We start from the raw sequence: 13,806 nt of genomic DNA on the forward strand, positions 1-13,806 counted from the left end.
GTTTGGATTTTTATAAAACTCACTTGCTCCCCTGTAACTTGTCCGGCTGATCCTACCGGACCGGACACCACCACAGGCCACAACCACAACCACTGCCATCTGTCGTCCACCGCCTACCACTCGTTGCTCAGCCGTGTCAGCAAGGTAACTTTCTTCTTTATGTTATTATTAAACATTGTATTGCATTTATATTGATTAATGTTCAAAGATTATAAAATTAGGGCTTGTAATTGTGGAACTGAAGATTTTGGGAAATTGATCAAATAAGCTTGCAATTGGTATTGTATGGTGAAGTTCTACTTTAACTCACTCTTTTGAATCTTCTTAATTAGGTAAATCATGAAAAAGCAAGATACTATTTATTCTTTTTTTCAAAAAAATGGATGATAAACAAACGAGTAAACTTTACAGATCTTCAACTAGTGAGCCAGTTAATTCTGAAGCTCCACAACAACCACAATTAGATACTAATGATGTGGATCTTAACCAAGAAAATCAACAAGAAAATCATGGTGATTCGGAAGCTCCACAACCACAGTCAAATGCTAATGTAGTGAATCATGGTGATTTAGCAATGAAAATATTCAAGAATCGTCCCCACAATAAGATGTCAAATGAGCATCTCGTGAATAGCTTGGTGGTTTACATAGAAAAAGAAATTGTCGAAACATATGATTCGGAATCCATAATTGAGGAATTCAAAAATCTTAAAGTTTGTCGAACTGCTTTGTAATTTTTCTTCTAATGTACTCACCTTTCCTCTCGGTTCTTGTATTATTATGAATCTTTAGGTCTTGTTGGTTAAAAAAGTATCTAGTTTTTTTAACTGTAAGAACAATCATTTAAATAAATGAAAGCAATTAGATATATGATGTCATATTGTTGATCTGACCCGAACCGAATCGTCGACCCGAAAATTCTTAGGTCTGTGACTTCGGTCACCGTCGTAACAAAACCCAAACTTAACCACTGCATACAAAAGCCTAAACACAAAAATTGAAAATGAACGAATATTCACTTAGATAAGATACAGTGAGTCACTAACCTACAAACAATATTAAAAGTATTTTATTTATTTTCTTTATATTACCTACCCAAAAGAATAAATAAAATGTTTAGATAATTTGGTATAGAATCTCCGGTTCATTAAAGTCGTCATCTTTTGCCTTTGGACCTCTCTTTTTCCATTCATCACATGACTTTCAATCCACGCGCATTCACGATTCTTTCAATCATCTCGCGATATACGATATTTTGGAGACAAAAATTCCTTTACTTGATTTATATTTTATGAACTTCCCTTGGAGTTTGCCATAATTACAATACTTTACTCCTGTCTTTTGTATAATGCATTTTAGCCCTTGCCTTTAGGAATATTGTTTACACGTTTAAAATCATGTGGTATGGTTAATGAATATGATTGTGTGTGAAAAATATGTCATGTACATCAAGTAGATGCCACCTAAGAAAGATAATTTTCACGTTTACATTCACAAAATGAATGTTATGGTTAGTGAATGTGAGTGTGAAGATGGTTAATTTTGTTTAATCCATTAATTGTTTTAAACGCTTAACATTATTTGCTTTTAATTATTAAGGAAATAATACATTAATATAAAAACCACTAAAATAAATAAAAATAGATATAATAAACAACCAGAAATAATAAACAATAACGCAACCCTCTATTCTGATTTTTTTCCTGATTTGTTAATTTGATTTGTCGACTTTTTAATGATATTTTCTCGTCAAATGAGAGATATCGGCCCAAAGCAACTTAAATCCCCTATTTTTATTTCTATGTTTTCCTTATAATGCATCTTTTCGGCCACTAGAGTGTTAAACTTGTCTATCTTATATGATATATTATCTAGGGTGGCAATCTTGACTCATGGGTTGAATGGGTTGTATCAAAATATATAAGATGTGTCAAAATGGGTCAAACTAATCAAACTAAAAAAGAAAATGATTGAAACGTGTCAAAATGGGTTGACGTTTCTCGGTTTTTTTAATGGAACGAGAAAAACGGAAGAAACTTTTTGGTATTTTTACTTTTTAAGTTTTTGATTTACATTTCGAGTTGTAATTTTTTAATTATTTTTTTGAATTTTTTGGTGAGGGTTTTGAAATGGGTTTTGAAATCTCAGCCCATTTTGACCCATTTCAAAACTCATCACCAAAAAATTCAAAAAAAATAATTAAAAAATTATAAATCGATATATAAATCAAAAACGTAAAAAGTAAAAATACAAAAAAGTTTTTTCCGTTTTTCTCGTTCTATAAAAAAACCCGAGAAATGTCAACCCGTTTTGACCCGTTTCAATCATATTCTTTTTTAGTTTGATTAGTTTGACTCATTCTGACCCATATTATACATTTTGATACAACCCATTCAACCCATGGGTCAAGATTGTCACCCCTAATATTATCCATTCTTCTCCTCCTGGCCTTTTCACTTTATCCCTCCAGGATGGGCGGATAGGTTCAACCGAGACTGTTTCCTCACCATCCGTGTCATTGAGGTTAACATGACAACGTGCTTCTTAAGTAGTGGAGCTACTATAATCGTTTGACATTGATGTTCTTGATCTCTTTCATGTTGATTGACTCATCAACGCTATGTTCATCCATTTTGAAGAATCCTCGTTCCTTAACAAGTACCAATCTTTGAGCATATTAACCTCGAACCTTGCGGTTCACGATACTCGTTGAACGAGATTGTGAGAAGATCGGTTGTGTTTATCCGCTTCTAGGGTTGTTCAAATTCTTGTTATAAAACCGTGAGAAGGTCAGTTATTCAAATGAAACTCGGGGAGTCCCATATTTTACTCTTCATTTTCATGGTTTTATGTTGAGTTTCGAGAATCACTTCAGGTTCGGGTTGTGTTTCGAGAATCTGTAGCTTTAACTGGAGAGGGTGCGATTTAGAAAATCAAATTAGGTAAGTAAACACTAGAATCATTTGGATTTTACCAATTGTATGGGTTCATGGTGGTTTTTAGTAATTGGATTTTATAAAACTTAATAAAGTTTGGTGAAGAAGAGTAAGTTGGAGAATGTTTAGTAAAATTTTTATAAATTTACCAACTATATATAGGGTAAATTTAAAAAATAAATAAATCTAACCTTTCAACGACTATATGCTTCTCGATGGTCCCATGCATTGGCTCCAACATCTCCACGCACACAAAGCCACATCCATGCTAAAGGATACCACCACAATATTCCTATGAACATGGTATTTATGTAGCAACTTCATCACCGTCCATACAGACCATGACACGTGGTCTTATCATGTCTTAACGTCTTTATTTTCTAAAAATATAACAAGGAACACCACATATTAGTTAAAGTACGTATTCGTCAATGATCCACGACCTATGTGGTTGAGATAAGACATCCAAAGACTTCATTTATGAAATGGGGGAGGTGATCTTGGGTTCAAGTCTCACATATGACAAAAAAAAATAAAAATAAATATGGGTTTCGAGGTTGAGTCTGTGTTTCCTCTTGAGAGTGGTCTCCGGCTCAGGATTCACGTGGTGGACTGTTGTACGAGCTTCCCTTTTAAGATGCGTCAACCTAACATCCCACGATTCCATACTTAAGAAATGGAGATGATCAGGTGTCCAATGTTCCGTTATGATCCAAATGGGTGTTAACAGAGGTGCACAAAAAACCCGAACCCAAAAAAAACCCGGAACCGTTTTTTTTATACCCGAACTCGTACCCGACCCTACCCGTAGGGTACGATAAGGTATGCATTTCAGTACCAAAACCCGTACCCCGAACCGGACCCGATTTGTACCCGATAATACCCGAAACCGTAACTGGGTTTTTCCAATACCCGAAACCAGTTTTCAAAAATGCCTGATCCATACCCGAACTTACCTGAAAAATAGCCCTAAAAAGTGCAACCCCTTAAATCCAATCTATACAATAAAAAATACCCGGAAAAAACCCCGAAAATATGATTTTTTCAAAACCCGAAAATAGGGTATTTAAATACCCGGTTCTATACCCGACCTGAACCCGATACATAGGGTACGTTTTTAGAGGCAATACCCGGATCCGAACCCGACCCGGGTATTGCCAATACTAGGGGTACAAATGAGCCGAGCTGCTCGCTAGCTACTCGAGATCGGCTCGCTAAAAAGCTCGTTCGAGCCGAGCTTTATCGAGCCCGAGCCCGAGCTCAAGCCTAAAAATAAGCTCGTTTAATAAACGAGCCCGAGCCCGAGCTTTACTTATCGATCTCGAGCCGGCTCGCGAGCCTAAACGAGCCTGCCATTTTTATATATATATTTTTTTATAATATATATTTAATAATTATTAATTAATAAATATAATGTTATGAAAAAATAAATAAAAATAACTAAATAATATATATTCTTTTATACATAAAATTATAATTATAAATAATATATAAAATAATTATAATTATATAAAAAAATAATTGATAAATACTAAACGAGTCGAGCCCGAGCCGAGCTCGAGCTTCAAAATCCATTCACGAGGTGAGCTCGAGCTTTGAAAATAGAGCTCGAAACGAGCCGAGCTCGAGCTCTGTGTAAGTTAAACGAGCCGAGCTCGAGCCTAGTCGAGCTCGAGCTCGGCTCGGCTCGTTTGCACCCCTAGCCAATACCCGATTTTACAATACCCGATCCCAGGTATTTGAAAAACCCGATTTATGCAACTTTAGCCCTTTAGGCGTTACAAAGAAAAAAGAAAGAAAGTTTACATATTGGCCCATTCGGGCTGGCCCAACTTTATAAAAAGGAATTTCAAACCATTTTGTTTGAAGTTATTTTCCCTCCTCCTTAGTGAAGACAATAAATGAGATCCAGTTTCATTTCTCTTCGTATACATTTAGGATGACTGACTCTTTTTTCTTTTCTTTTTTTTTTAAACCATAGTATAGGCACTTTTGAGTTTTGACAGATTAAATTCATGATCATACGAATAGATACTGGATAAGGGTACGGCATAAACACACAAATATATCATCCCAGCCTCTATTGAGAGACTCGTCTAAAACGAGTCCAACTTATTTCACCCACTGTCACACATGCTCCGCTTCATAAGTCACAGACCGATCTTGAGATGGACTATAGTTTATAACGTCTAAATTCTAAAAACGATATACTATAATAAACTGATTTTTAGATTCATAGAAATATGTATTTTCTTTAAATGAGTTGAGAAATAAACACAATATTTTTCAGTCATGGCATTTTTAATAATATCTTTTGTAAACAGGATATAATAAAAGAATCAATCATTATATCACTGGCTCACTGCCTTTAAAACCATATAATCTGCAACGTGTATATTAGCTTTATTTATATGGTCCCCGAACTGTCCAAACAGATTTTATAAATGTTTAGAGATAAAGAATAAAAAATACAAATGAATATCCTTTTATTGATTTTAAAATATATAATATTCATATGATTATTTTCGAAAAGAATATATATTGGGTTGTTTTAAAAATTTCAAGCCGTGAAATGGAAATGCCACACTTACTATTACTAGTGAGGAAATTAAGGGGACACAACAACGCACAAGACAAGGGTACAATAATATTAATAACTTAAACCATACTCCATACCCCATGCATCACCATTATTTGGATCAATGATTATATGTCTTTTTGACAATGGTTTTGGTATTTCTCTATGGCTATTCTAAAAGAAGCTAAAAATCATATTGGTTTGTTTTTATAAGTTTTGATATAAACATTTTTAGAGGGGTTCATAGTAACATGATATATGTGCCATTACTTTAGGATTTTGTTTGGTCTCAAATAACTCTAAACCCTTACTTTTAAGTGTGAAATGAAATTACCAAAATGTCCTCTTATGTAATACTCATCAATATGACATGTTTATATATAAAATCTCCTTAATGACATATGAGCTAAAACATATAAACAATTTGTCACTTATCAGTCACATATCCATATATAAAAAAACACTTATGAAAACGTATGCATATTTGGATTAATTATTTAAATCAAACTCTGCTAAATAAATACTAACAAAAATAGACAATATTGAGTTTGTAGATGCAAATGTATATCATAGCAAATAAATCAACTAAATCACAAGTAGAAACTAAAGTCACAATTTGATGCTACAAAACAGAATAGTGGCCTTTTAGGTTCAAAACTTAATCTGTTTCCCTTAAGCTTTCACTTGTGAGCCATAGTTTCTTTTGGACTATGAGCACAACATCATCTCCATCTGATTCTGATGGCGAATCCGCGACCGCAACTGTTTCCCAATGTATTGCGGGTAAATATTTCTTCACGAAATCAGTGACGGGCTTTTTGTCACGAACGATTAGGAAGCCCGTGGGCCTGAGAATACGGTCGATCTCGATTAACAGATCTTCACTGCTGCAACCTTTCTTTTCGATTATGTCTGAGAACACGTTGCTCGCGTGGAGAAGATCGTACGTACGTGGGTATGTTGAGTATGCTTCACACCTGAAAGAAATGCACCCGACTTTTGGTTTTACATTTGGGCTTGAAATGTTTGTGTCAAAAGAAAATGGGCCAAAATAACGAATCTGGACCCGAAACAAAAGGTCACTGGCGAAGGTTAGTTAGGGCTGGGGGTGCCCCCCCCCCCCCTGTTTTTTTTTTGCGTAGTAGTGTAAATTTACTCGTTTTCGTCCGAAAATTTTTATACGTAGTGTAAATTTGACCATTTTCGGCCGGCAATTTGAGCCCGGCCCCCCTCGTTTGTGAAATTTTGTATACATTTTGAGTCCGCCCCCCCGGTGTGTTAGTCCAAGCTTCGCCACTGCTTAAGGTCAAAAGCATTTAACACTTATTAATGAATTTGGGCCTAAAACTTCTGGCCCAAAATGAGCTAGTGCAATAAATGCAAGAATAAACATTCAAACAAGTTCGGTTTGGTTCAGTTCCAGAGTTCAGTTTGGTTTTGGAACGAGATATAACCAAAACCCAACTATAATTTTCGGTTTTTAAATTGAAAAAAAAAAGGATCCGTCGGCTATTATTTTGGGTGAGTTATTTCGGTTTGGTTTTGTCAGTTATTTTAGTTTCTGCTAATCAGTTTTTTGATAACTCCTGCCAAACTCTAGTTAATTTTCAATTTGGGGAACAGTTCAGGTCGGGCCTAGTTTAGGCAAGGTCCACGAGCTTGTAAATATTATGACAGAAATGATAAATAGGATTAATACATACCAGTTATGAATTGAGCCGATTAAGCCTCTATCATAAATAAGCTTCAATGTATTGGGTCCATCTTCAGGGACAACATTCATCACCCAAACATCTTTGTTCCCCAAAGCAGCACCAAACGAACCCAAATTTGCCTTCATATCCATCACATTCCTTATGGTATTTGCTGATATTTTTGGGCTCAACAGGTCCCAGTAGTTCTCAACCCTCTTACGCCACAGCTCCTATAAAATTATGCAAGAATTTGTGAATTAATAAACATTTAAATTGAAATAATATGAGAGGAAAATGTATTATGATTTTTACCGTATCCTTTTCAAACATGTCACTTGAATAGCCAAAGTCAGCAAGACGAGGTGGAGGAGAAGTTAGCCTAGCTGGCCATGGAGCCAACCCGCTTCCTTTGGTTGTGTGATCATCTGACGAAAAAAAAGCATGAAAGTTTTTAAGTATTTTATACTAATAAGTCTTTGTTTAACTTTTGAAAGTCAAAAACATTTTACAAACTCAACCGACAGGAAGATTACTTACGTTCAGAGTAAGGGGTAATGCAAGCTTCCATGTTTACTCCATAAACAGCATCGGGATCATCATCTGACCGACAAAGAGGTGGTTGAGTACCGGGAGCTCGTTCCATGTAACAATCATTAGTCAAAGGTTTGACCCAAATAACAGTTTGGTTTCTCTTTGCAGCTATTTTCCAGCACATACGTTCAACAAGTGCGCTCATTTCTTTCCATATTCTAAGATCCTCTTCATCTTGTGCATATGCTTCAGGAGACGAGTAGGCAAAGTAACCACCTGGTCTAAGTAACCGATCCAATTCAAGTAAAAGAATCCCGTCTCGTTGAAGCCAATCGATTCTACAACGGGAACAATGAGCAAGTTCAAAAGATCTGCTCGGGTACGGAAGTCTTTTTGTTCCAAGAACACCAAGGTATGCAGGAATGCCTCGTTCTAAAGCAAACTGGATTTGGTTTTGATGCACATCATTAGGTGCTAATGACATTGCAATGATGTTGGATGATAGAAGGTAACCGCCAAAACTTGCAACACCACAACCGACATCGAGTACGGTCCGTAAGTTTCCTTCATTGTTCATGTTGTCTTTTGAGAAGTTGAGCATCTATTGATTAGATTGTTTGTTAGAATAAGAAAATGGAATAAAGCAGGGCAAACTAGATGTGGGAAAATAGTTACATTTGCGATTGATTTGATGTACTTATCAGCTCCATAGTGGAAATGAGTTCCTCCACCTGGGAATATGATCTTTTCACCTTTTACAACCATCCAATTTTGGTCTGATTTCTCGTGTGCAAGGTGAGTATGTGGTATGTTTGCTTTCCATACTTCATCTCTGCTTTTTGGCCACTTGATGGGGACCTGCATCAAAATATTCCAATGTTGTTAAAGGGGGCAATCTCAAACACTTATAAATAGAACAAAAATTAGCTTAAAAAAGTAAACAAGCGAAATGGGTCAAAAGTATATATTGATGTGCAAAACCTCATAATCTCATTTTATTCAAAAGCTTAGATTACTATAAAAAACAATATGGTTTCTGTGGGACATAGACACGCCACGCCTACTACTTATAAAAAAGGATTAAAACAAAAATGTACAAAAACGTCTCATGTCTACCCAGCCCGTTTGACCAGGTACCATAAGCCTAGGACTGTAAATTAACCGAACGTTAAGTGAACCGTTCAGTGGGAAGTTCATTTATCTAATAAACGAACGAATATGAACAAAAAAAAATTGGTCAGTTAGTTTAATGAACGAACATGAACACATGTCTCGTTCGTACGTTCATTCATTTATGTTCGTGAACGCTCGTTTATTTAAATTCGTTTATGTTTGTTCACTATATTCTTTTGTGTTTGTTAGTTTACTTTTGTTAAAGTTCATTCGTTTACGTTTGTTGAAATATTCATTTAATTATTTTAGCCCTATTACAATTTAGTCTACTTATAATAACTTTTTAAACCCCGCAAATTGTTGTCCACATTTACTTTAATAGGTTTAAGCCAAGTTATGTTCGCTTATCTATGTTCAGCTATGTTCATTCATTTATACTGTTAACGAACACATCCATTTTTTAATGAATGAACACGAACAAGAAATGTTGTTCAATCAGTTGTCCGTGTTCAATCATTTGTTCAGTTAAAGTTAACAAACAAGAACATGCTCAGGTCGTGTTCATTTGGTTCTTTTACAGGCCTATATAAGCCACATGTATGAACCAGTACCCAAGTCACCCCAGTCCATTATCCACTTCTAGTTGATAAAAACCACACCTTGTACCCTGATGGGGGAGGAATCAAACAGTTGAAACGCCTTTCGGGCAGAGGGCAATGTCTTTCATAGTGCTCCATTAAAGACAAATCCAACTTCAATCTCATCTGGTAGATAAGGTGTCGGTCAAGACAGGGTATCAATTCAGAGTATCGATCATCACAAACCTGCAAGAAAGAAAGACAAAAGATTAAAATACAAAATTAAGTAAAGAAGCGCACAAAGATCCAAACTTATTGTTAAACAACTCACGGGAAAGCTTTTTGGTACAATACCATCTTCATCATTGACCCCAAACTTAAAATCATCTTGCTTGATTCCAAGATCAGATTCTTCATCACCACCTAAGTAAGACGACCCAAGCTTCCTTAGCGACCGACTACCATACTCTATAGCTGACTCACCTTCACTCTGAGAACCGAAGTACAAATAAAGAAAAACAAGCGCAGCTCCCACAAGAACCAAAGTAGTAAGCAAACGCTTCTTAGATCCGTCTGTTCTTCCTCTCATAATTAACGTTATGTTTGATACACCACAACGTTAATGAGTTTGACTTAAAATGCAATTACTTTATCACAAAAATAATTGCATTGTTTTCTTAATAGACAATTTAGTATTGTTTATCCAAAATATGCTTAATTTCGTGGATACCCGACTCCCTTATAATCAAAAGATAATACAATATTCCAGATACCAGATTCGTTGTCCGACCAACTGTTAAACAAAAAGAAAACGTATCAGCATCGTACGCAAAGTATTAGTTAGTCTATGTGTATTAGTAAGGTTTGTATGAAACTTTAAAAATATATTATGATATGATATTCACTAATTCGAGATCCACTTAAATTAACTTGAGTTGTCAAACAAGATCATTATTATTATTAATGTTATTAATTAATAAGAATCATAACTTCAAGATCTAATTAATAACTATTAACTAACTTTAATTACATGATCGCGTTTACAGTTCAAAAGTAACCAAATTATAACATCACAATCACATAAAGGTAAAATGTCATAAAAAAACAACAGATTCCACAATTACTCAACCAGCTCACTACATAACATAGCATAACATTCGCTGATAATTCACAAATTAATTGTAACAAATTAACAATAAGTTACAGCAAATACAATGCTTACGCTAGGTTTAAATTAATCAGACGATTCAATCACAGTACAATTTACCGCCAAATCTATACGCATACAATATAACATTAGATCACATCAAATACGAAAACCTAACGAATTTCAAAACTAATAAAGCTGCAATTCGGAATCAGATCTAAGAAATTACCGAACAAAAACAGAGGAATTGAACTTACTTCCGTCTGAATGAATGAATAATAATAATAATAAGAAGAAGAAGAAGAAGAAGAAGAAGAAGAAGAGATGTAAGGTGTGGATAATGAGTGGCAATATAAACAGAGGTAGGGGTAGATCTGAGTGTTAAAACTGCACTGTTGTCACGCGGTGTTTTATATTATTATTATTATTATTATTATTATTATTATTATTATTATTGTGTTTATAACATTTGGGTGGTTTTGGGTCCCTGGGATTATGGATTTGGTACAGTTTGAGTCCCTGGTTGTTACTTTTATGTGTTGGTTGGGTCCTACTTGTTAGTTAAAAAAACACGGGTAGGGTGTCGGTTGGCAAGTGGGTTTCTCTTTCAAGGGTGAATTGGATTTACACCTGCCCATGTGGGTTTTGATTAAAAAGGAACTTGAGTTTGGTTGGTTTGACTAAAAGGTCCCTAAAGTTTTATTGGTTGATGAGTGTGAGAGAAATTGAGGGTGTAATCTCTTTAAGATGGGTTTGTTTAGGTTTTGGGTTTGAGGTAGAAGATTGTAGTTGAAGCAAGTTATCGTGCAACTAGTGTTGATGACTTGTTGTGTAGGACTCATTCTGTGATGAGGTGGAAGGTTCTCCATTAAGATGTGTATACGGTCACTTTTATTTAAGAGACCGGGAATGAACTTTAACTTAAATATAACGAGCTTTGACCGACGGGCTTGATTATAGTGCTGGTTTGATCTTGTCATCTTGTGGGTTCATCGTAGAAAATGGGTATAGACAGGTCCGCTAATCTAGAATCAGATGTGGTGCTAAATACATTATGTCGAATTCAAACCATATGTTGTCAATAGGGACTAACGTTGCATAAGTTATTAATGTCTTAATGTTAAATTAGTATTAGTTGTTTTACTTATAATCTTTCTAATAATATCTTATGTGTTTAATTATTGAGGTGATATTACATGATATGGATCTCAGTATTGGGCTGGAGCTACATAGGAGTCAATTTGTTACTGTTATGAAAATCGTTAATTGATTGTGAGCCTGGTTGTCTTCAACCCTATAAGTGTAGCTTCTCATTGACGCATCCTCTAGTTTGGAATGGAGCGTCTTGTGCTGACTTTGGAAACACCAAATTATTCGGGCTTATCTTTAGAATACCACGTCAACGGTATATTCCTTCCTTGTGCAATTGGGTCGTCGCCTCCTTATAAGAATACACTCTTTATTATTACTAGCGTAATCGATTAACACTTCTTCCACAATTAGTAGTTTGTTTGCTTTTCTTGTTCGTATAGCGGTGCTGTTAATGACGAATCTGGTTGTAATCATTCAAGACTTATTGTCCTTGTTTATTGGTTTAAATAAAATAAAGTATACTCTTTGTGACACTTAAACATTAGTGTAATACCTTAGGCTATGTGTAGTGGAGGTGCTACAAAATGGGGCATTTTACGTCATGTGACACCCAGTCAGCAAAGGGCAGATTTTTGTTTTTGGGGTGTAATAGTGTTGTAACCATATATATCTATAATATATATAAACGAAAACATAAAAATCCTACGTGTCGCGATGTGGTCGCTCCCCCTTTTTTTGGAGTCACCAGATTTGCTTGATTTTTAAATGGAGGCTTCTCATGCATTTGACCCGGATTCATGGATATGGGTCTTACCAAACCCAGATATTCCTTAAACGGGTTATAACATCTCATTAAATAAAAAATTATTCTAACCAAATTATTGATGTAAAAATCCTATAAAATAGGATATACTAAAAATTAATATCTTATTTATTTTAAAAAAGATATATATATATATATATATATATATATAATTTAAATTAAAAAACCAATTTTATAGTAAAAAAAATAAATGGGTCTTGGGTCTCATCAAACCATAAGTATATTATTAACTTTCATAAATATTATTTATAATTAAAAAAACCAATTTTATAATAAAAAAATAAACGGGTCTTGGGTCTCATCAAAACCATATAGCTTTTAAACCGGGTTATAACATCTCATTTATTTGTGAAATAATTTATCATCAAACCATAAGTATATTATTAACTTTCATATAATAAAAAAATATAAATTCAAAAAATACATAAATATTAAAACAAAAAATATAAAACAATCCCCGTAATACGGGGATAAAAACTAGTATATATATATATATAGTATATGAATCCTAAGAGAACTCTTTGCAAATTAAGAACTTTGAGAACCATTTTGGACCTCCAAAAACACCTTTAAATTTAAAAAAAATCATAAAACAATAAATAATAAAATTTTTAAAAAAGTAAAAAACCAAAATTCTTATATTTCATTCCGGTTTCATTAAAAAAATAAAGTAATAAAAAACGTCGTATTATACACATATGTATAATTTTATATAATCTTTAGCTACGTAATATACACATATGTATAGTATCATTTATCTTAAATTATACACATGTGTACAAAAAAACATGTAAATGTACATATATGTATATATTATACATATGTGTATATAATTTAGCTAAACCTAGTTTTTTTTTATGAAACCGGGATGATAAAATAAGAATTTTGGTTTTTTTACTTTTTTGATTTTTGTGTTTTTTTTTATTTTATAATTTTTTTTTATTTTCGGGTTTTTTGTGGTCTAAAATGGTCCTCATAGTTCTCAATTTCAAAAAAGTTCTCTCATGATCCTGATCCTATATATATACCACACACAATCAATTATAATAATAAATTAAAAGGGGAAGCAGCGATAAATAGATGCCCCCCCTGTCGCCCCACAAATCGTTAGGTGGGGGGAGGGTGTTCTCGCCCATCATCGCCGGATTTCGTCCGGATTCGCCGCCCACTACGGGTGGCCTTACTTAAACATTAGTGTAGTAAGTTAAGTGGTCGAATACTTTTGGGTAAAAGACTTTTTGAGAACTTAGGCTCGTGCTTCGCTTGCATGGACAAGACTTCTTTTTTTACTTAAAGTTTAATTTTTATCCAGATG

General features: G+C 34.3%; 1 protein-coding gene across 1 annotated transcript; it reads right to left on the minus strand.

The window, feature by feature from the left end:
- Nucleotides 1-6,030: 6,030 nt before the first annotated feature.
- LOC143586846 (putative methyltransferase PMT3) lies at nt 6,031-10,222 on the minus strand. Its single transcript, XM_077068305.1, has 7 exons — nt 9,761-10,222; nt 9,511-9,675; nt 8,414-8,596; nt 7,745-8,339; nt 7,520-7,632; nt 7,217-7,437; nt 6,031-6,490 (listed from the first exon to the last, which is right to left on the minus strand). Exons 1-7 carry the CDS (start codon nt 10,016-10,018, stop codon nt 6,172-6,174), a joined length of 1,854 nt encoding a protein of 617 aa, XP_076924420.1. The 5' UTR covers nt 10,019-10,222; the 3' UTR covers nt 6,031-6,171.
- Between the last annotated feature and the right edge of the window lie 3,584 nt (nt 10,223-13,806).

This window comes from Bidens hawaiensis, unplaced genomic scaffold (genome assembly GCF_021521415.1).
Source record: "Bidens hawaiensis isolate Kalapana, Puna unplaced genomic scaffold, B.hawaiensis_p1.1 tig00035007_1, whole genome shotgun sequence".
Taxonomy (NCBI): domain Eukaryota; kingdom Viridiplantae; phylum Streptophyta; class Magnoliopsida; order Asterales; family Asteraceae; genus Bidens; species Bidens hawaiensis.

Excerpts from the sequence above, each read along its gene's own strand:
- LOC143586846 (XM_077068305.1), bottom strand. The coding sequence starts at position 10,018 with ATGAGAGGAAGAACAGACGGATCTAAGAAGCGTTTGCTTACTACTTTG. Across the intron at positions 8,340-8,413 it reads ACATCAAATCAATCGCAAAT|ATGCTCAACTTCTCAAAAGA; the intron begins GTAACTATTTTC and ends TCTAATCAATAG. Across the intron at positions 7,438-7,519 it reads ACATGTTTGAAAAGGATACG|GAGCTGTGGCGTAAGAGGGT; the intron begins GTAAAAATCATA and ends ATAATTTTATAG.